General features: G+C 27.6%; 1 protein-coding gene across 1 annotated transcript in view; it reads left to right on the top strand.

The window, feature by feature from the left end:
- Nucleotides 1-24,023, top strand: part of LOC111630837 (eukaryotic translation initiation factor 3 subunit C-like) — a 69,644-nt gene that overhangs the window by 16,065 nt on the left and 29,556 nt on the right. The window contains exons 8-21 of the mRNA XM_023375001.1: nt 300-403; nt 6,157-6,266; nt 6,594-6,729; nt 7,956-8,218; nt 8,302-8,476; nt 9,541-9,699; nt 10,327-10,656; nt 15,116-15,220; nt 17,988-18,097; nt 18,425-18,560; nt 19,741-20,003; nt 20,087-20,261; nt 21,326-21,484; nt 22,112-22,441. Of these exons, the coding sequence (XP_023230769.1) occupies nt 300-403; nt 6,157-6,266; nt 6,594-6,729; nt 7,956-8,218; nt 8,302-8,476; nt 9,541-9,699; nt 10,327-10,656; nt 15,116-15,220; nt 17,988-18,097; nt 18,425-18,560; nt 19,741-20,003; nt 20,087-20,261; nt 21,326-21,484; nt 22,112-22,441 (2,555 nt within the window). The remainder of the gene's footprint in view (nt 1-299; nt 404-6,156; nt 6,267-6,593; nt 6,730-7,955; nt 8,219-8,301; nt 8,477-9,540; nt 9,700-10,326; nt 10,657-15,115; nt 15,221-17,987; nt 18,098-18,424; nt 18,561-19,740; nt 20,004-20,086; nt 20,262-21,325; nt 21,485-22,111; nt 22,442-24,023) is intronic.

Below are 24,023 nucleotides of genomic sequence, written 5' to 3'. Positions count from 1 at the left end.
GCAGTTGTAGTCTGTATAATGTGCACTTTATTCGCATGTTGAGTCTTACTGTCAAATCTGGTTCCAGTATTCTTAGGCCACAACTTTCAAAATTTTACTTTATTTAGATGTTTTCTCTGAGCTTTATTTTTCAATCAGATTCCACCAGCTTTTTTTTTTATTTTTAATGGAATTTTGATTTTATAGATTTTATTTATTCACTTCGATATTTTTCTTAATTATTCTTAAACAATAATTGAATTTTTGAGATATTTAAATTTTGAAATTAAATAAAAAAAAATCATTCTTTATTTTAATAGGATCTGATGATGAAATTCAGGATGAAGACTTCATTAAAAAACCAATTATAAAGGAGGAGAAAGAAGAATTAAAATCTAAATTTATTAAAGGATCAGATGATGAGGTGGTTAATTAATGTAGTTCTAATTTATGCTTCTAATTCAGTTTATTTAAATTGTTTATGAATACCATGTTTTTTGATTCTAATGCATTATTAAATCTGCTTTTTGAGATGTCAAAACCTGAAAAAATTTGTTTGCAAATGTAATGCATGCCTCATTTCATTGAATATGCAGACACAAAAAGTTGGCATTTAAACAGTAATAATTGCATTTCTTGAAAATAGTTTTATTTTCAGGTTTACAGTGCTTCACAATGTTCACATTTTTGAATATATTCATTTATTCAAAATCATTATATCAATACATTATCAATACCATTATCAGGTACAGAGGATCTGTGGACCAATATAAAATTACAGTCAAAATTACTGTATGATACACATCTTAACAGTGGAATTTCATGTTCATAAGCACGAGTATTAAATTTACCAGATACATAGAATTGTACTGAAATATCTATATACATGTTCTTCTGCATAGTGGATAACTCTCTACTTAGATACTGCTTTATAGATTTGTCTGCTGAACATTGTTCATTTGGCTTGCTGTAATTCACCAAGTAATTCCGAAACCAAAATTAAAACTGAAGCAATAGGAGGGACATATACCATGTCTATATTGGCAAATAGATCTAATCCATACAAATTACCTAGAAAAGTGAAGAACAAACAATGCAAATGAGGCTGCATCAAGTTGACTTTGTGCCTGATTCTAATGTGACCCCAATTTTTGAGACCAGAATAGTTCAAAAAAGTTATTCATTAGAATCAAGAAATCATCATACAACATACCATATGCTATGCTAACTAATCATAAAATTTTTGTTTTTCCATTCTAACTGAAATTTTTATAATTATATGAAAGAAAATACAAATATTATTTGATATGATCATTTGTGTGAATTACATTTGCCATAAACTCTTGATATATTGCAAATGTAATTCACAATTTTAGATATTTGTATTGTGATATCAAATTTAATTAATTGATATATTTAGGATCATTTGATGGTACAGATGATTTTTATAAATTTTATATTTTGATGATTTACATATATTTTCAATTAGATGGAGAAATCACTGTTTCAAAAATTTTATATTATTATCGTGAATAATCAAATGAGAAAAGCAATGGAAAATTATTTGGCCACAGATTTGTTAGAGTGAGACCTAATCTGTATATTCTTTAGGATTCTTTGCTTATGTCAATTGCTTCTCCTTTATGATAACTAATAACAGGAATTCTGCATGCAGATTTAATTAAATTGCATTCCTAGATATGCACCTTTGCATATGAAAATTATTCTTCCTAAAAATTTACACTTTTTGTTTTACATATTTTTATTTTTTTATTTTTACCAAAAACTTCAATTTAATACATAGAATTTTTTTCTATATGAAGGCAAAATCTTTATCCACATTATTCCAAATACAGTAGTTTTGCCAAATCACTACCATCTTTTCAATGTTATCAAATGTTATGTTATGGTGTTTACACATCATAAAATCATGATACACTGAAAATGATCATTTGCTCTTAATGGAAGTGAACAGTGCATATTTAGTCTTAATATGGAAGTTCAGTTCAATTACTTATCAAGTGTTTTTAGATTTGTATTCTTAGAGACAGTAGAGAACAGCTTCTCTTTTACAAATCCATTTAGAGAGTTTAAAGCTCTGGAAAATATTCCACTTCCTCTGTTAAATTCTGTTTTTCAAGTTCCCTAATATATCCAATAAGGCATTTGAATGAGTAGACTGGGTACAGACAGTTTATCTTCTAGATCTGTACATGAAATCAAATCCTCAGCTTATAAAACTGCAGTTGAATTATCCTTGATCTTTCCAATGAATTTTTTAATTTTAACAAAATTTTTGAAAAGAAATGCTACAGCCTTTAGCTATGTATCCTATCTTATTATAACTAGAGTAGGTGACAAAGATATGCTAGTAACTTCTTTGTAATGCTGTACTTGAGCAGGAGTTTTTGTAAGGATTTTTTTCTTGCTTCAGGGATAAAGGAATTGGCTATCTGATATTCTTCTTGCACTTTCTCATGCACTTGATATAATGAATATGTTAAGCAGGTCACATGCTTTTAAATCTGGATAAAGGAGCATCAATTGAGACATTATGTTTAGCAATTATGATGCTTGTTCTGACAGGATGAGCCACAATCTTTCATAATTAATTGTTCCATTCCACAGTCTTGAATATGCATCATTAACTGCTTGCATTATTGTAGTGTTGTTTATGGATTCCAGATGGTACATTTTAAACATCATAAACTTTAAAGGTTCTCCATTTAAAGGAGCCACCATTATCTGAATACATATCTCTTGAGAGAATTGATAGTTTCATCTGCAGCAAACACAGTTTTCCACAAAATCCACAGTTTTCTTTTTTGTTTTTAACTTAGTTGCATTGTAGTTTTTGTCAATGTACATTTCCATAATGTGTTTTCATCTGGAATTTTTTTGTCAGTTATTTTTTCAAAAGAATTTTTAAGAGATGTGTGGTTTAATTTCCATAAAGGAATTTAAGCTTCTAACAAGGTTGTAGAAAGGTCACAATGAAATAAAAAAGTTGCAGTATTGAGTGTTTTGTTTATGCATAAATTTTCCTCTTGCTGGCTCTGTTCTTGAGTTTTAAGTTCCATATTATTTTTATGATCTCCACTTGTTGCAATAGCTACATATTAAAATGGTTCCATCTATATATAAACCTTCTCCGACAAATTGTTTAGTTAAATTTTGAAGCTTTGATTTCTTTAGTTGAGTGCAGTTAGAGAATGGTGTAAATATGGTAATGCTGGCCAAAAATTATTGAAAATTGGTTCTGAAGATTTCTTTAGTATTCCTGCAATTTCATTTTATATATCTAGATTTTACAACTAAACAACAATCACCATAGTAGGAAGCACATTGAACGAGAGAAACCTTGTAGTATTGCCATGAAAGGTTTTTCTCAATCTACAGGAATTTTGGATGTTAGTGAATTTAGAATTAGAATTTTTTTTATTAATTACTAATAAAGCTTAATAAGTATCAAATTTTTACTAATAAGTAAATTATTGATTAATTATTAATTTAATAATTTATTTAGTAATAAAAATTTGACATGTATTCATAAGTTTTATTAACTAATTAAATGTAGTATTTGATTCATTCTAGGTGCAAAAATGAGTGCAGAGACCAAACTTTATATATGATTACATTTTCATCAAACTTTGCATTCAAAGGCATAAAATTCATGCTTGAATTTAAATTTCATGCAAAATGCGTGGGACTATCTCCCTAAACCTGTCAAAAATGTATTCGACTTTTCAATTGCATCAACTTGTGATGTGTTTGCAATGTTTATTTACTGTTTTCTACATGCAGGATTCTGATGTATAATGATAAACAGTTAATTTCAGTTTTCTCAAAAAGCTTATAAGCTCTTAAAATATATTTATGGAGCCTTTGTCTTATAATTTCTACACTTAACACATTGAAATGGAACACATTTTTCTTAATTTCAATTGCTCAATTATTCAATTCAATTATTTTAATTGTCATGCATAATATTAGCCCTTAGTTAAAATAGCTGGCATGTTCAATTTAAGTTTTATTTATTTTACAAGTATTTGTGATAAAACTTCCATAATTTTGGCAGTTTCCAATTCTTTAAATTTATTGATTTCAACAAACTTAAAGGGCCGATTGCAGAGACAGCATTTACGTTAAATGACGTTTATCAACAGAACGGCCTATAGACGTTGGCTGGCTGAACCGCAATTTAAAATGCGTTGCAAAGACAACGATTGTCTATTTCTGACCGTTCTCTAAACGAACTTCAGCAAAACATTGGCTCTTACTTACTTCGCTATTACTCCCCTGTTTTAGGAGTCATTCAGCCAATCGGGTTATTTGTTTGTGACGTCAGAAATGGTCGCTAGCTATATTCCGAAAGCTTCCAGAAATAAAATCTTAAGGCCGTCAAAACCATTGTTCGGCAATTAATGACAATCCTTTTCCATTTCGATATTTAATTTTGTCGCCAATACGGTTTAAAATACGAACAAATCCATATTTAAAAAATTTATACCGAATTCGAAATTCTTCTTATTACTGTCTCCCTTCGTAACTATTGAAACGAATAATTTTAAATATTTTATTATTAATATTACATTTTTTTATATCTATAAACAGATTTCTGTAATTATAAAAATTGTCTCGTTTGTTTAACAGTACAATGACTCTGAAATGCATTAACGTTTTATAACCGACACAATACTCAAATTGTAATTAAATGCGTCTGATTTAAATTAAATGAAGTTTTAAGTCTTCACCCATTTGAATATCAAAATTGGAACATTTAAAACAAATGTAAAGTATTTAATTTTGTTGTTTTGCTCCAAGCAATTAATTAATGAATAATTTTGTCAATTCGTACCATTTACAACATTCATCGAAGGAACGATATCTGTTTTATCTAAACTTTTCCACAAACAAAGCTACCACTCGAATTGAAAAGCCCTCTAAACCTGCTGTCGAGTGAGTCTAGAAAATAGGTCAAATAACTTGTTTCTAATCGCTGTCTACATTGTGGCAGTCGTCGTCTCTGCAATGAAATTTTTCTGAACAGTGGTCTACCCGATCTGTAAACCGCCGTTGGTCTCTAAACGTTGTCTCTGCAATCGGCTGTAAGATTCTATTTTTTTTCTAACCTAGGTATATTAAATTAACATTAAACTAATGTTATAAATATATTCATTTACGATCTCTTCTCCAAATTATAAAATAAGAAATTGATTTTTATTAAACTTTTATGAAATAATATATTTCTTACTATACAGTTTTTATTTTATTCAAATAATAAAGAAAAAGGGTCAAATTAAGTTATTTAATAAAGTGTCTGTGTCAAAGCAGAGAAGTGCGGAAAGAAAAGTCGAAAAAGGAAAAGATCCAGGTCCAAAACAGGCGTGAAGAAACACAAACGATCCAGTCGCAGACCCGTTATTTAATTTTTAAAATATATAAATGTAAATCAAATAAGGAAAAAATCTGTAATTTATTGAGAAACACAACATACTGTATATTCATACAGTTGTTTTCAACTGGAGTGCCACATTATACTAGGGTCTGGGTATCAACAATAATTCACATGTACTGGAAATGATTGATGAAAGAAGATAGCACAATACTTGGTGATCTGTCAAGGGGATTAATACATCTCAGGAAGGTTTTATAAGAAACTTGTCCCTATTTAGGCATTAGACAGATGAAGAAAACTCAAAAAACACTATGTTATTAGCCTGTTGGTGAGGTGAAAGTATACAACCAGTGTTCACTGGTATTATCTGCTTTCGGCACTGGTGGGCTCTGGTGTCTTGAAACATAATGCTGAGCAGCACATATATATTATTAAAAATACTAAAAGCACAATAATGCTACATTGATAGGGGGTTTTAAAAGAAATAGGGACCCTGCAAGAAAAGGTTTATCAAGTTGGGTGTTCCAGTATTAGAAAAAGGTTGAAAAAATACTATTAATATTTTGATTGAAGATAAGAAAAGACATGGAATTTGATGTGTGTCATGATTATGAATGATGTTTTTCCTGTAAGATAATAATATTCAAGAAAATATGAATAAATCTACAAAATAAAATTGTTTTTTGTACTGTTAACATTTATTACTATTTAAATGATAAATTTCAAGAGCAAATATAATAAATTTGTCATGACAATCATTTATTACATTTTCTATTTAGGAATCTGATGATGATTCATTGGATTGGGGTTCTTCGTCAGAAGAAGAAAGTTCTTTATCTAGCGATGATGAAAAATATGCTGGAAATCTTGCTGCAAAGTTTTTGAAAAAGTATTTAATATTTTTCTTATTTTATATTTTAAAATGTTTACTTGAAAATTACAGTGAAATTTTTAATTTTGTTAAAAACTTTAAGTTTAATTATAAAATACAGTTTATATTACATAAAATTTAAAATTTATGTTGTTTGAAAAAGTGAACATTTTCATTTTTACAGAAATTAAATTATGTAGAAATGATAACTCTATAAAAATGAAAATATTATAAGAGTTATAAAACTAGTAATATTTTGTAGATTATTATTATTGACTTTTTTAATTATAATTTAAAAATATAGCATTTATTTTTAGTCTTTTTTTGTATTTTTATCTAATTTAGATCAGCAGATGAGCAAAAAGAAATGAAGAAACGAGAGAAAAAGAGAGATAAAGAAAGAAAAGAAAGAAAACGTGAAGATGATGATGATGATGAAGGTAAATGGGAAGAAGTGAAAGGAGGTGTTCCTTTAATTATGGTATGTTAGTTTTAAAATTTTATTTTTAAAGAATGAGATATTAACAAATATATCTAATTTATAGAACTAAAATTTTTTATCTTATATTCTTTTTAATTCAAATATATTGCCCATAATAATAATAATAATATAAAAAAAATAGGATAACTATTATTATAAAATGTTATTGAAATTAAATCAGTATGAATATAGTATTTAATTAAACATTATATTAAAAAACAATAATTATATAAATAGCATGAAATAATTAAAATTATTCTTCAATGTATCTTTTTTAAATGAAATATTAAAGAAATTATTAGTTTTTTTACATTAAATTTTCAAAAAAAACAATCATTTTCTAATGATTTAAAATTTTACTATACATTGTTTTATACACACATTATATATATGTTACAGACTTTATCTGATTGTTATATTCAGATATCTATTGATCTATAAATAATTTCTAAATAAATAAAATTATAATAAATGCTGAAACTTTTAGTTTCAATTATAACTTCTATTTTTGGTTTTAATATTTATCATCATTTTGTATGTATATCTGAAAATTTTCTGTTGTTTATCTTTCAAAGCAGTCCACTTGAACTTTTCTTTTTCTGTTTTTTCTCCAATTATATATTGAATTATACATTTTATTTTTAAGGGTTTGACTCTAGAATGTCTAGTTTACCTTTTGATATCTTCAAACCAGTTCATATAATATAATATAATATGATATGGAGTATATGGAGTGCTGTTCTATTTATAAAGATGCTTAGGCCATCTAACATGCTGCTGTAATGTAGATGACATATGATTGATTATCTAACATATCTAAATAGATCTTGATAATTATGATTTTGCTTAAAACAATCAATAATACAAAATAAAATTATGAAAAACAGTCCGAGAATATCAGATTTTTTCATAAAATTTTATTGTTAGGATAGTCTGTAGAGTGGCTAGATTACATAGTTGAAACAAAAACTGATTTGCCATTTTAAAGTACAGTTTTCCAGTAATCTATAGAGTAGGCTTTTGTTCTTTCATAAGGACAGACATAATTAACATTAGTTAGAATAATTAGTTTCTTATAAATGATAAATTTCTACAATAATTCAATCTACTACGTATTATTTATATATTAATATATAGGATATTTCTCTAGTATTTTAATAAATTTTTAAAGAATATACAATTTATGATAAAATTTATTATTTTTCTTTAATAATTTTTTTCTACAGGAAAAACCAAAAATGTTTGCAAAAGATGCTGAAATTAATCATCAGGTAGTTTTAAAAAAGCTTACTGAAATTCTTGCTGCTAGAGGGAAAAAAGGAACTGATCGTAGTGAACAAATAGATTTACTTAATGAATTGATGGATACTGTTAAAACTCATGCTCTGGGTCCAGCAATGGAAGTAAAAATCATGTTTGCTATTATTTCTGCTATATATGATTATAATCCAAATATTGCAACTTGTATGAAAATAGAAATGTGGCAGAAGTAAGTTTTCTGAATAAAATAATTTATAATGTATCAAGTAAAAGTAAAAACTTTGTGAGTTCATTTAAAATTTAAACTTTCAGATGTTTGGAATTCATAAATAAATTACTTGACATATTAGTTGCTAATTCTTCAATAAATGTTGGAGAACACATTTCTGAGGATTCTGAAGTGTTTTCATCAGTACCTTATCGTGTGAGAGGATGTATACTTACAATGATTGAAAGAATGGATGAAGAATTTACAAAAATGCTTCAGGTAATTAAACTAAAATATAAGTATTTTATAAGATATATTAAAATTACATATATATAATCTTAAATGCTGTTCATAAATATACAGTATATATATATATATACATACATATTGCTGTATATTTAAGAACAGTATTTAAACTATTATTGTATCATTCAGTACCAAATAAATTACACAAGATAATGATTCTATGCAAATAGTTTAACTGGAAAAATGTATTAGTGCCAAAAATTAAAGAAAAGTAAATAGTACAGTGAGACTAAGAAGAAACTGGGATTGCCTGGCATCTCACAGAAACCAGACAACCTAGCTCTTAACATCTATATTACATGAAATTTTTAAAACATCTGAAAAAAATAGTATCCTCTAACTTTTCAACTTGGAGGACAAGTACTACAAACTTTTTACATTGCATGCCTAATTTTTGAGATAAAAAATGCTGACATATCTCATAGATGCCAAACAACTCCTCATGTACTATAAAAATGGAGGTAAATTACATAAGTGTAATATTTGTGAACATCACTTGTAATGAATGAAATTTGACATAATATCAATTTAAAATAAACATATCTTTACAAAAATACTGTTTTTTTATATTTTTTGCTCTTCCTTCATATCTGGATCAATTTTAATTCATTTAAAATGGACATTATTTGTATGTCCATTTGAAATCAGTATGATAATCATAAACTGCTGTCAAGGGTGAAGTGTTTAAGTTTATTCAAGATGTTTTCAAAGATATCAAGAAGATAACTCATAAACATTTTAAGGACTTGCTTGAAAAATTTTGTAATTTTTAAAGCAGTAGGATGTGTTATAATTTTGTAGTTTATTTGATACTTAGAGGAATTAATCCAGCCATGCCTGAAGAAAAAAGAATTATCCAGATGTGCTTTCTTAATGCATTTTCTTTTCTAAGAATTTTTCTTAGTTTATTATATTTTCTGCTCCTCATTACTGTTGTTGAAATAAATAAGTTAGGAAAGAATCTAATATTTTAAGTGAAAATAGTTTTAAAAATTATGATTACAGACTGTATTAAAAATATGATGTTTGTTTTTTAGGGATGTGATGCACATTCTCCAGAATATGTAGAACGTCTTAAAGATGAAAAAGAAGTTTGCCAAATAATTCAGAGAGTACAGGATTACTTAGAAGAGAGAGGAACACCATCTGAATTGTGCCGTATATATCTACGTCATATAGAACATCTATACTATAAGGTTTGTTACTGTTCTCATTTTAATACAGTAGAATTATTGTAATCAATTTGGAATTTCATACTAATGATGATAACATCTGATAGCATTAACAAAAGCACTGATAGCATTAACAAAAGCAAGAAATAAGACTACATTTAGTGGAAATTCTAGTTTTATTGACTCTTACATTAAATGACATGTTAAAACAGTTTTATTTAAAAGTATAATTTGAATATTATTAATTATAATTATTTCTTAAAAAAACATTTCAAAGAACAATAAAATATTCACTCTATGACAAATAGTTCCACATTTCACAAAGTATACATCTTGCAACAGATCTTTCTTTGAAGGTTACTGGCAAGAGCCAGAGTTTTATTCTTCCAGCAGTAGCCTATAAGGAAAGGTCTGTTGTGAGATGTGTACTTTGTCGAATGTGGAACTTTTCATCGAGTGAATATTTATTGTTTTTTGAAATGTTTTTTAAGAAATAATTATAATTATTAATAATCAAATTATATTTTAAAAAATTGTTTAATTTATTTAATTTTAGAACATAATAAGTATTTAATACTACTCTTATAATGTATTTTTCAGCATTGATTATTTAAAAAAAATTTATTATTTGATTTAATATAATTTTTATAGTTTGATCAAAATGTCTTTAAATGGAAAGAAAGTCGATCGCATAAAGAGGAAAAAGAACAACAACCTGAAAATGCTGTAAATGGAGAAAAAGAATCAGAAGAAGAGAAAAAGGATGATGTACCAGAAGAACCAAACGAAACGAGTTTATTGATTATGGACAGACTTTGTAAATTTATTTATGTTAAAGATAGTACTGATCGAATTCGTACTCAAGCAATGCTTTGTCATATTTATCATCATGCTCTGCATGATAATTGGTTTGAAGCAAGAGATTTAATGTTGATGTCTCATCTGCAAGAAAATATCCAACATTCTGATGTTCCTACTCAGGTAAGTCATTTAAAATTATGAATTTATTCATATTTTTAAGTAGTTGTGAAAGTGTTGAACAAGGATAAACCTTCAAACTATGAAGTTAACAGTAAAACAGTTTTTTAACAATTTTAAACTATTCCCAAATTCATAATTTTTTAACTTAGCACAAAGAAATTTTATGACTTCATGAATTTATAATTTATTTTGAAAAATTTATATTTTTAACTAGTCAGTACAAATTAAAATTAACAAAATTACATTCATTGTTAATAAAAACATTACCAGTGACAATAAAGGGAGGAGGGCAGATTACACCTTAATATTGATTTTATGATTGACGCTGTGATCATGTTTCTACAGCCCTCAATAAAGTCATTTTTCAATTCCACATTGATATAACAAAGATAAATTGTATTTACTATACTGTACATTAGTTAGGTGAATGTCACCAATGTCACTGCAACATAAGTGCAATCCTTAATCTGAAATTGATAAAATGTTTATTCTATAGCTAATGTGAAAATCCAGTGGCTGTTTTTCTATAATTTTTAACAAAAAGGTGTGTTTTAGAAACTCTTCTTTATTTCCGTTAATTTCCCACGGAGTTAAAAAATGGGAGAAGATTGAATGTTAACTTAATTTTCAACAAGTCCTTTCCCCCTCATATTGACTCACAAAAATATTGATAATATGTTAAGACAATCAACTGTTAAAGTGTGAAAAAGTTGACATTTAACTGTCTTTGGGGAGAATCTAAAAACAATTGGGAGAAATAAGAAACCTACTAGTCAATTTTGTTTAGTTTTCATCGTCCAGTGATGACATCTCTGATTTGTCATCACTGCCAAACAAATTATCACCTGACCAAATTTCCATACTGGATGGGGATGTAACGACCAGGAACCCATTAGTTAGGTGGACATACTCAGAAGAAGACAACATAAGTAGTCATGAATTATTCCACCGTAATTGGGCATGGATATACTCAGAAGATGACAGCACAGAATCGTCCACCATAATTGTAGTCTCAAAGGATTACATTTATATTTATTTATGCTTTGTGCAAAGTTCCTCCTCCAGTCCTCTATGGATAATCTACAGTCAAACGACAGACATCACTCTTAAAGAGGTATGATAATTGTCTGATTAATGTAAACCAGGGATGGCCAACATGTAGACCGCGGTCAACCAGTCGACTGCAAAGGCTTTGAAAGTAGCCCGCGAAGCTAAAGTTGAACAATTTGCTTTCAATTAAATTAATGTTTAAAAATCTTAATTTGATAATTTATTCTTACAATAATAGACTGTCTGTGCAACGTACCCATACTGTTTGTATTTATCCCGATGAACAATGCAAATGAATGTTAACACATGCGCATATAAAACTCCTAAAATTGTTTGCCCATATTCATAGTCGCCCATAGACTATATTTTACCAAAAAAGTAGCCCGTAAGGTATAAAAGTTTGGCCACACCTGATGTAAACTCTCTCTCTCTTGGTTGACCTTTAGCTTAGGAACTCATACCATTAAATGAACTCTTATGCTCATATATACATTTTATTTTTTATTAAAGTTATTAGTTTTGTTAACCTGTTAGCCTGACTTTATTCAGTCACCCTATCAACGTACCTATGACTTCCTCACTTGATTTATAGCCCTCCTATTTGATACAACCATCCAGTGATGTGAGCAGATCTTGCCGATCTGTCACTGATCAAAGGGGTTTAGATTTATAATAAAGAAATAAGTTTCTTTAGTAGACAATACATACAAGATGTGTCTTTTATACAATTTGTCCTTTCTCACGCAGATGAGGGATAAGACAATTCCATGGTGGAGTCAACCTTTTATTTGAGGCTTCTCGTCCACCTCCAAATGCAAAACAGTCCAATATTTCCCCCTAGCAGTGGCAGCACAATTAAAATTAATTACATTTTTAAAATTAAGTCAGGACAATTTAATTTGTAGAAAGTTATTTCTTTGTTACAAATTAAATTGTCCACGCTTAATTTTAAAAAAGGGGTTTAGAGTTTGATGCTCTACCTCCCCAGCTTCTCACAGCTAATATTCTACAAAATAAGTAGCCTATACTTTCCATCAGAATAGAAAACAAATATAACCAAAATTTCATCTGGGTTGAACAAAAATTTCAGGGGTTATAAGGAATTCACACACACAAATGCATATACACACAGACGACAGTTTTCATTTTACCAATGCTACTTACAATTTTGCTATTGTAGTTATTTCATTATTATATGATTTTACTTTACCATTGAAATATTATAATTAACTTAAAAAATTGCAGTTATTGCAGTTTATTTTAAATTTATTTATTTTTTTTCTTTGTATGTAATTCTTAAGAATTTATCAGAAAANCCATATGCTATGCTAACTAATCATAAAATTTTTGTTTTTCCATTCTAACTGAAATTTTTATAATTATATGAAAGAAAATACAAATATTATTTGATATGATCATTTGTGTGAATTACATTTGCCATAAACTCTTGATATATTGCAAATGTAATTCACAATTTTAGATATTTGTATTGTGATATCAAATTTAATTAATTGATATATTTAGGATCATTTGATGGTACAGATGATTTTTATAAATTTTATATTTTGATGATTTACATATATTTTCAATTAGATGGAGAAATCACTGTTTCAAAAATTTTATATTATTATCGTGAATAATCAAATGAGAAAAGCAATGGAAAATTATTTGGCCACAGATTTGTTAGAGTGAGACCTAATCTGTATATTCTTTAGGATTCTTTGCTTATGTCAATTGCTTCTCCTTTATGATAACTAATAACAGGAATTCTGCATGCAGATTTAATTAAATTGCATTCCTAGATATGCACCTTTGCATATGAAAATTATTCTTCCTAAAAATTTACACTTTTTGTTTTACATATTTTTATTTTTTTATTTTTACCAAAAACTTCAATTTAATACATAGAATTTTTTTCTATATGAAGGCAAAATCTTTATCCACATTATTCCAAATACAGTAGTTTTGCCAAATCACTGCCATCTTTTCAATGTTATCAAATGTTATGTTATGGTGTTTACACATCATAAAATCATGATACACTGAAAATGATCATTTGCTCTTAATGGAAGTGAACAGTGCATATTTAGTCTTAATATGGAAGTTCAGTTCAATTACTTATCAAGTGTTTTTAGATTTGTATTCTTAGAGACAGTAGAGAACAGCTTCTCTTTTACAAATCCATTTAGAGAGTTTAAAGCTCTGGAAAATATTCCACTTCCTCTGTTAAATTCTGTTTTTCAAGTTCCCTAATATATCCAATAAGGCATTTGAATGAGTAGACTGGGTACAGACAGTTTATCTTCTAGATCTGTACATGAAATCAAATCCTCAGCTTATAAAACTGCAGTTGAATTATCCTTGATCTTTCCAATGAATTTTTTAATTTTAACAAAATTTTTGAAAAGAAATGCTACAGCCTTTAGCTATGTATCCTATCTTATTATAACTAGAGTAGGTGACAAAGATATGCTAGTAACTTCTTTGTAATGCTGTACTTGAGCAGGAGTTTTTGTAAGGATTTTTTTCTTGCTTCAGGGATAAAGGAATTGGCTATCTGATATTCTTCTTGCACTTTCTCATGCACTTGATATAATGAATATGTTAAGCAGGTCACATGCTTTTAAATCTGGATAAAGGAGCATCAATTGAGACATTATGTTTAGCAATTATGATGCTTGTTCTGACAGGATGAGCCACAATCTTTCATAATTAATTGTTCCATTCCACAGTCTTGAATATGCATCATTAACTGCTTGCATTATTGTAGTGTTGTTTATGGATTCCAGATGGTACATTTTAAACATCATAAACTTTAAAGGTTCTCCATTTAAAGGAGCCACCATTATCTGAATACATATCTCTTGAGAGAATTGATAGTTTCATCTGCAGCAAACACAGTTTTCCACAAAATCCACAGTTTTCTTTTTTGTTTTTAACTTAGTTGCATTGTAGTTTTTGTCAATGTACATTTCCATAATGTGTTTTCATCTGGAATTTTTTTGTCAGTTATTTTTTCAAAAGAATTTTTAAGAGATGTGTGGTTTAATTTCCATAAAGGAATTTAAGCTTCTAACAAGGTTGTAGAAAGGTCACAATGAAATAAAAAAGTTGCAGTATTGAGTGTTTTGTTTATGCATAAATTTTCCTCTTGCTGGCTCTGTTCTTGAGTTTTAAGTTCCATATTATTTTTATGATCTCCACTTGTTGCAATAGCTACATATTAAAATGGTTCCATCTATATATAAACCTTCTCCGACAAATTGTTTAGTTAAATTTTGAAGCTTTGATTTCTTTAGTTGAGTGCAGTTAGAGAATGGTGTAAATATGGTAATGCTGGCCAAAAATTATTGAAAATTGGTTCTGAAGATTTCTTTAGTATTCCTGCAATTTCATTTTATATATCTAGATTTTACAACTAAACAACAATCACCATAGTAGGAAGCACATTGAACGAGAGAAACCTTGTAGTATTGCCATGAAAGGTTTTTCTCAATCTACAGGAATTTTGGATGTTAGTGAATTTAGAATTAGAATTTTTTTTATTAATTACTAATAAAGCTTAATAAGTATCAAATTTTTACTAATAAGTAAATTATTGATTAATTATTAATTTAATAATTTATTTAGTAATAAAAATTTGACATGTATTCATAAGTTTTATTAACTAATTAAATGTAGTATTTGATTCATTCTAGGTGCAAAAATGAGTGCAGAGACCAAACTTTATATATGATTACATTTTCATCAAACTTTGCATTCAAAGGCATAAAATTCATGCTTGAATTTAAATTTCATGCAAAATGCGTGGGACTATCTCCCTAAACCTGTCAAAAATGTATTCGACTTTTCAATTGCATCAACTTGTGATGTGTTTGCAATGTTTATTTACTGTTTTCTACATGCAGGATTCTGATGTATAATGATAAACAGTTAATTTCAGTTTTCTCAAAAAGCTTATAAGCTCTTAAAATATATTTATGGAGCCTTTGTCTTATAATTTCTACACTTAACACATTGAAATGGAACACATTTTTCTTAATTTCAATTGCTCAATTATTCAATTCAATTATTTTAATTGTCATGCATAATATTAGCCCTTAGTTAAAATAGCTGGCATGTTCAATTTAAGTTTTATTTATTTTACAAGTATTTGTGATAAAACTTCCATAATTTTGGCAGTTTCCAATTCTTTAAATTTATTGATTTCAACAAACTTAAAGGGCCGATTGCAGAGACAGCATTTACGTTAAATGACGTTTATCAACAGAACGGCCTATAGACGTTGGCTGGCTGAACCGCAATTTAAAATGCGTTGCAAAGACAACGATTGTCTATTTCTGACCGTTCTCTAAACGAACTTCAGCAAAACATTGGCTCTTACTTACTTCGCTATTACTCCCCTGTTTTAGGAGTCATTCAGCCAATCGGGTTATTTGTTTGTGACGTCAGAAATGGTCGCTAGCTATATTCCGAAAGCTTCCAGAAATAAAATCTTAAGGCCGTCAAAACCATTGTTCGGCAATTAATGACAATCCTTTTCCATTTCGATATTTAATTTTGTCGCCAATACGGTTTAAAATACGAACAAATCCATATTTAAAAAATTTATACCGAATTCGAAATTCTTCTTATTACTGTCTCCCTTCGTAACTATTGAAACGAATAATTTTAAATATTTTATTATTAATATTACATTTTTTTATATCTATAAACAGATTTCTGTAATTATAAAAATTGTCTCGTTTGTTTAACAGTACAATGACTCTGAAATGCATTAACGTTTTATAACCGACACAATACTCAAATTGTAATTAAATGCGTCTGATTTAAATTAAATGAAGTTTTAAGTCTTCACCCATTTGAATATCAAAATTGGAACATTTAAAACAAATGTAAAGTATTTAATTTTGTTGTTTTGCTCCAAGCAATTAATTAATGAATAATTTTGTCAATTCGTACCATTTACAACATTCATCGAAGGAACGATATCTGTTTTATCTAAACTTTTCCACAAACAAAGCTACCACTCGAATTGAAAAGCCCTCTAAACCTGCTGTCGAGTGAGTCTAGAAAATAGGTCAAATAACTTGTTTCTAATCGCTGTCTACATTGTGGCAGTCGTCGTCTCTGCAATGAAATTTTTCTGAACAGTGGTCTACCCGATCTGTAAACCGCCGTTGGTCTCTAAACGTTGTCTCTGCAATCGGCTGTAAGATTCTATTTTTTTTCTAACCTAGGTATATTAAATTAACATTAAACTAATGTTATAAATATATTCATTTACGATCTCTTCTCCAAATTATAAAATAAGAAATTGATTTTTATTAAACTTTTATGAAATAATATATTTCTTACTATACAGTTTTTATTTTATTCAAATAATAAAGAAAAAGGGTCAAATTAAGTTATTTAATAAAGTGTCTGTGTCAAAGCAGAGAAGTGCGGAAAGAAAAGTCGAAAAAGGAAAAGATCCAGGTCCAAAACAGGCGTGAAGAAACACAAACGATCCAGTCGCAGACCCGTTATTTAATTTTTAAAATATATAAATGTAAATCAAATAAGGAAAAAATCTGTAATTTATTGAGAAACACAACATACTGTATATTCATACAGTTGTTTTCAACTGGAGTGCCACATTATACTAGGGTCTGGGTATCAACAATAATTCACATGTACTGGAAATGATTGATGAAAGAAGATAGCACAATACTTGGTGATCTGTCAAGGGGATTAATACATCTCAGGAAGGTTTTATAAGAAACTTGTCCCTATTTAGGCATTAGACAGATGAAGAAAACTCAAAAAACACTATGTTATTAGCCTGTTGGTGAGGTGAAAGTATACAACCAGTGTTCACTGGTATTATCTGCTTTCGGCACTGGTGGGCTCTGGTGTCTTGAAACATAATGCTGAGCAGCACATATATATTATTAAAAATACTAAAAGCACAATAATGCTACATTGATAGGGGGTTTTAAAAGAAATAGGGACCCTGCAAGAAAAGGTTTATCAAGTTGGGTGTTCCAGTATTAGAAAAAGGTTGAAAAAATACTATTAATATTTTGATTGAAGATAAGAAAAGACATGGAATTTGATGTGTGTCATGATTATGAATGATGTTTTTCCTGTAAGATAATAATATTCAAGAAAATATGAATAAATCTACAAAATAAAATTGTTTTTTGTACTGTTAACATTTATTACTATTTAAATGATAAATTTCAAGAGCAAATATAATAAATTTGTCATGACAATCATTTATTACATTTTCTATTTAGGAATCTGATGATGATTCATTGGATTGGGGTTCTTCGTCAGAAGAAGAAAGTTCTTTATCTAGCGATGATGAAAAATATGCTGGAAATCTTGCTGCAAAGTTTTTGAAAAAGTATTTAATATTTTTCTTATTTTATATTTTAAAATGTTTACTTGAAAATTACAGTGAAATTTTTAATTTTGTTAAAAACTTTAAGTTTAATTATAAAATACAGTTTATATTACATAAAATTTAAAATTTATGTTGTTTGAAAAAGTGAACATTTTCATTTTTACAGAAATTAAATTATGTAGAAATGATAACTCTATAAAAATGAAAATATTATAAGAGTTATAAAACTAGTAATATTTTGTAGATTATTATTATTGACTTTTTTAATTATAATTTAAAAATATAGCATTTATTTTTAGTCTTTTTTTGTATTTTTATCTAATTTAGATCAGCAGATGAGCAAAAAGAAATGAAGAAACGAGAGAAAAAGAGAGATAAAGAAAGAAAAGAAAGAAAACGTGAAGATGATGATGATGATGAAGGTAAATGGGAAGAAGTGAAAGGAGGTGTTCCTTTAATTATGGTATGTTAGTTTTAAAATTTTATTTTTAAAGAATGAGATATTAACAAATATATCTAATTTATAGAACTAAAATTTTTTATCTTATATTCTTTTTAATTCAAATATATTGCCCATAATAATAATAATAATATAAAAAAAATAGGATAACTATTATTATAAAATGTTATTGAAATTAAATCAGTATGAATATAGTATTTAATTAAACATTATATTAAAAAACAATAATTATATAAATAGCATGAAATAATTAAAATTATTCTTCAATGTATCTTTTTTAAATGAAATATTAAAGAAATTATTAGTTTTTTTACATTAAATTTTCAAAAAAAACAATCATTTTCTAATGATTTAAAATTTTACTATACATTGTTTTATACACACATTATATATATGTTACAGACTTTATCTGATTGTTATATTCAGATATCTATTGATCTATAAATAATTTCTAAATAAATAAAATTATAATAAATGCTGAAACTTTTAGTTTCAATTATAACTTCTATTTTTGGTTTTAATATTTATCATCATTTTGTATGTATATCTGAAAATTTTCTGTTGTTTATCTTTCAAAGCAGTCCACTTGAACTTTTCTTTTTCTGTTTTTTCTCCAATTATATATTGAATTATACATTTTATTTTTAAGGGTTTGACTCTAGAATGTCTAGTTTACCTTTTGATATCTTCAAACCAGTTCATATAATATAATATAATATGATATGGAGTATATGGAGTGCTGTTCTATTTATAAAGATGCTTAGGCCATCTAACATGCTGCTGTAATGTAGATGACATATGATTGATTATCTAACATAATACAAAATAAAATTATGAAAAACAGTCCGAGAATATCAGATTTTTTCAAAAAATTTTATTGTTAGGATAGTCTGTAGAGTGGCTAGATTACATAGTTGAAACAAAAACTGATTTGCCATTTTAAAGTACAGTTTTCCAGTAATCTATAGAGTAGGCTTTTGTTCTTTCATAAGGACAGACATAATTAACATTAGTTAGAATAATTAGTTTCTTATAAATGATAAATTTCTACAATAATTCAATCTACTACGTATTATTTATATATTAATATATAGGATATTTCTCTAGTATTTTAATAAATTTTTAAAGAATATACAATTTATGATAAAATTTATTATTTTTCTTTAATAATTTTTTTCTACAGGAAAAACCAAAAATGTTTGCAAAAGATGCTGAAATTAATCATCAGGTAGTTTTAAAAAAGCTTACTGAAATTCTTGCTGCTAGAGGGAAAAAAGGAACTGATCGTAGTGAACAAATAGATTTACTTAATGAATTGATGGATACTGTTAAAACTCATGCTCTGGGTCCAGCAATGGAAGTAAAAATCATGTTTGCTATTATTTCTGCTATATATGATTATAATCCAAATATTGCAACTTGTATGAAAATAGAAATGTGGCAGAAGTAAGTTTTCTGAATAAAATAATTTATAATGTATCAAGTAAAAGTAAAAACTTTGTGAGTTCATTTAAAATTTAAACTTTCAGATGTTTGGAATTCATAAATAAATTACTTGACATATTAGTTGCTAATTCTTCAATAAATGTTGGAGAACACATTTCTGAGGATTCTGAAGTGTTTTCATCAGTACCTTATCGTGTGAGAGGATGTATACTTACAATGATTGAAAGAATGGATGAAGAATTTACAAAAATGCTTCAGGTAATTAAACTAAAATATAAGTATTTTATAAGATATATTAAAATTACATATATATAATCTTAAATGCTGTTCATAAATATACAGTATATATATATATATACATACATATTGCTGTATATTTAAGAACAGTATTTAAACTATTATTGTATCATTCAGTACCAAATAAATTACACAAGATAATGATTCTATGCAAATAGTTTAACTGGAAAAATGTATTAGTGCCAAAAATTAAAGAAAAGTAAATAGTACAGTGAGACTAAGAAGAAACTGGGATTGCCTGGCATCTCACAGAAACCAGACAACCTAGCTCTTAACATCTATATTACATGAAATTTTTAAAACATCTGAAAAAAATAGTATCCTCTAACTTTTCAACTTGGAGGACAAGTACTACAAACTTTTTACATTGCATGCCTAATTTTTGAGATAAAAAATGCTGACATATCTCATAGATGCCAAACAACTCCTCATGTACTATAAAAATGGAGGTAAATTACATAAGTGTAATATTTGTGAACATCACTTGTAATGAATGAAATTTGACATAATATCAATTTAAAATAAACATATCTTTACAAAAATACTGTTTTTTTATATTTTTTGCTCTTCCTTCATATCTGGATCAATTTTAATTCATTTAAAATGGACATTATTTGTATGTCCATTTGAAATCAGTATGATAATCATAAACTGCTGTCAAGGGTGAAGTGTTTAAGTTTATTCAAGATGTTTTCAAAGATATCAAGAAGATAACTCATAAACATTTTAAGGACTTGCTTGAAAAATTTTGTAATTTTTAAAGCAGTAGGATGTGTTATAATTTTGTAGTTTATTTGATACTTAGAGGAATTAATCCAGCCATGCCTGAAGAAAAAAGAATTATCCAGATGTGCTTTCTTAATGCATTTTCTTTTCTAAGAATTTTTCTTAGTTTATTATATTTTCTGCTCCTCATTACTGTTGTTGAAATAAATAAGTTAGGAAAGAATCTAATATTTTAAGTGAAAATAGTTTTAAAAATTATGATTACAGACTGTATTAAAAATATGATGTTTGTTTTTTAGGGATGTGATGCACATTCTCCAGAATATGTAGAACGTCTTAAAGATGAAAAAGAAGTTTGCCAAATAATTCAGAGAGTACAGGATTACTTAGAAGAGAGAGGAACACCATCTGAATTGTGCCGTATATATCTACGTCATATAGAACATCTATACTATAAGGTTTGTTACTGTTCTCATTTTAATACAGTAGAATTATTGTAATCAATTTGGAATTTCATACTAATGATGATAACATCTGATAGCATTAACAAAAGCACTGATAGCATTAACAAAAGCAAGAAATAAGACTACATTTAGTGGAAATTCTAGTTTTATTGACTCTTACATTAAATGACATGTTAAAACAGTTTTATTTAAAAGTATAATTTGAATATTATTAATTATAATTATTTCTTAAAAAAACATTTCAAAGAACAATAAAATATTCACTCTATGACAAATAGTTCCACATTTCACAAAGTATACATCTTGCAACAGATCTTTCTTTGAAGGTTACTGGCAAGAGCCAGAGTTTTATTCTTCCAGCAGTAGCCTATAAGGAAAGGTCTGTTGTGAGATGTGTACTTTGTCGAATGTGGAACTTTTCATCGAGTGAATATTTATTGTTTTTTGAAATGTTTTTTAAGAAATAATTATAATTATTAATAATCAAATTATATTTTAAAAAATTGTTTAATTTATTTAATTTTAGAACATAATAAGTATTTAATACTACTCTTATAATGTATTTTTCAGCATTGATTATTTAAAAAAAATTTATTATTTGATTTAATATAATTTTTATAGTTTGATCAAAATGTCTTTAAATGGAAAGAAAGTCGATCGCATAAAGAGGAAAAAGAACAACAACCTGAAAATGCTGTAAATGGAGAAAAAGAATCAGAAGAAGAGAAAAAGGATGATGTACCAGAAGAACCAAACGAAACGAGTTTATTGATTATGGACAGACTTTGTAAATTTATTTATGTTAAAGATAGTACTGATCGAATTCGTACTCAAGCAATGCTTTGTCATATTTATCATCATGCTCTGCATGATAATTGGTTTGAAGCAAGAGATTTAATGTTGATGTCTCATCTGCAAGAAAATATCCAACATTCTGATGTTCCTACTCAGGTAAGTCATTTAAAATTATGAATTTATTCATATTTTTAAGTAGTTGTGAAAGTGTTGAACAAGGATAAACCTTCAAACTATGAAGTTAACAGTAAAACAGTTTTTTAACAATTTTAAACTATTCCCAAATTCATAATTTTTTAACTTAGCACAAAGAAATTTTATGACTTCATGAATTTATAATTTATTTTGAAAAATTTATATTTTTAACTAGTCAGTACAAATTAAAATTAACAAAATTACATTCATTGTTAATAAAAACATTACCAGTGACAATAAAGGGAGGAGGGCAGATTACTTACACCTTAATATTGATTTTATGATTGACGCTGTGATCATGTTTCTACAGCCCTTAATAAAGTCATTTTTCAATTCCACATTGATATAACAAAGATAAATTGTATTTACTATACTGTACATTAGTTAGGTGAATGTCACCAATGTCACTGCAACATAAGTGCAATCCTTAATCTGAAATTGATAAAATGTTTATTCTATAGCTAATGTGAAAATCCAGTGGCTGTTTTTCTATAATTTTTAACAAAAAGGTGTGTTTTAGAAACTCTTCTTTATTTCCGTTAATTTCCCACGGAGTTAAAAAATGGGAGAAGATTGAATGTTAACTTAATTTTCAACAAGTCCTTTCCCCCTCATATTGACTCACAAAAATATTGATAATATGTTAAGACAATCAACTGTTAAAGTGTGAAAAAGTTGACATTTAACTGTCTTTGGGGAGAATCTAAAAACAATTGGGAGAAATAAGAAACCTACTAGTCAATTTTGTTTAGTTTTCATCGTCCAGTGATGACATCTCTGATTTGTCATCACTGCCAAACAAATTATCACCTGACCAAATTTCCATACTGGATGGGGATGTAACGACCAGGAACCCATTAGTTAGGTGGACATACTCAGAAGAAGACAACATAAGTAGTCATGAATTATTCCACCGTAATTGGGCATGGATATACTCAGAAGATGACAGCACAGAATCGTCCACCATAATTGTAGTCTCAAAGGATTACATTTATATTTATTTATGCTTTGTGCAAAGTTCCTCCTCCAGTCCTCTATGGATAATCTACAGTCAAACGACAGACATCACTCTTAAAGAGGTATGATAATTGTCTGATTAATGTAAACCAGGGATGGCCAACATGTAGACCGCGGTCAACCAGTCGACTGCAAAGGCTTTGAAAGTAGCCCGCGAAGCTAAAGTTGAACAATTTGCTTTCAATTAAATTAATGTTTAAAAATCTTAATTTGATAATTTATTCTTACAATAATAGACTGTCTGTGCAACGTACCCATACTGTTTGTATTTATCCCGATGAACAATGCAAATGAATGTTAACACATGCGCATATAAAACTCCTAAAATTGTTTGCCCATATTCATAGTCGCCCATAGACTATATTTTACCAAAAAAGTAGCCCGTAAGGTATAAAAGTTTGGCCACACCTGATGTAAACTCTCTCTCTCTTGGTTGACCTTTAGCTTAGGAACTCATACCATTAAATGAACTCTTATGCTCATATATACATTTTATTTTTTATTAAAGTTATTAGTTTTGTTAACC

The sequence above is a fragment of the Centruroides sculpturatus genome, unplaced genomic scaffold, assembly GCF_000671375.1.
Source record: "Centruroides sculpturatus isolate CEXI.00-Female unplaced genomic scaffold, Cexi_2.0 scaffold6, whole genome shotgun sequence".
NCBI lineage: Eukaryota > Metazoa > Arthropoda > Arachnida > Scorpiones > Buthidae > Centruroides > Centruroides sculpturatus.
The sequence above is the reverse complement of the archived record's forward strand: the minus strand, read 5'-3'. Positions and strand labels throughout refer to the sequence as shown.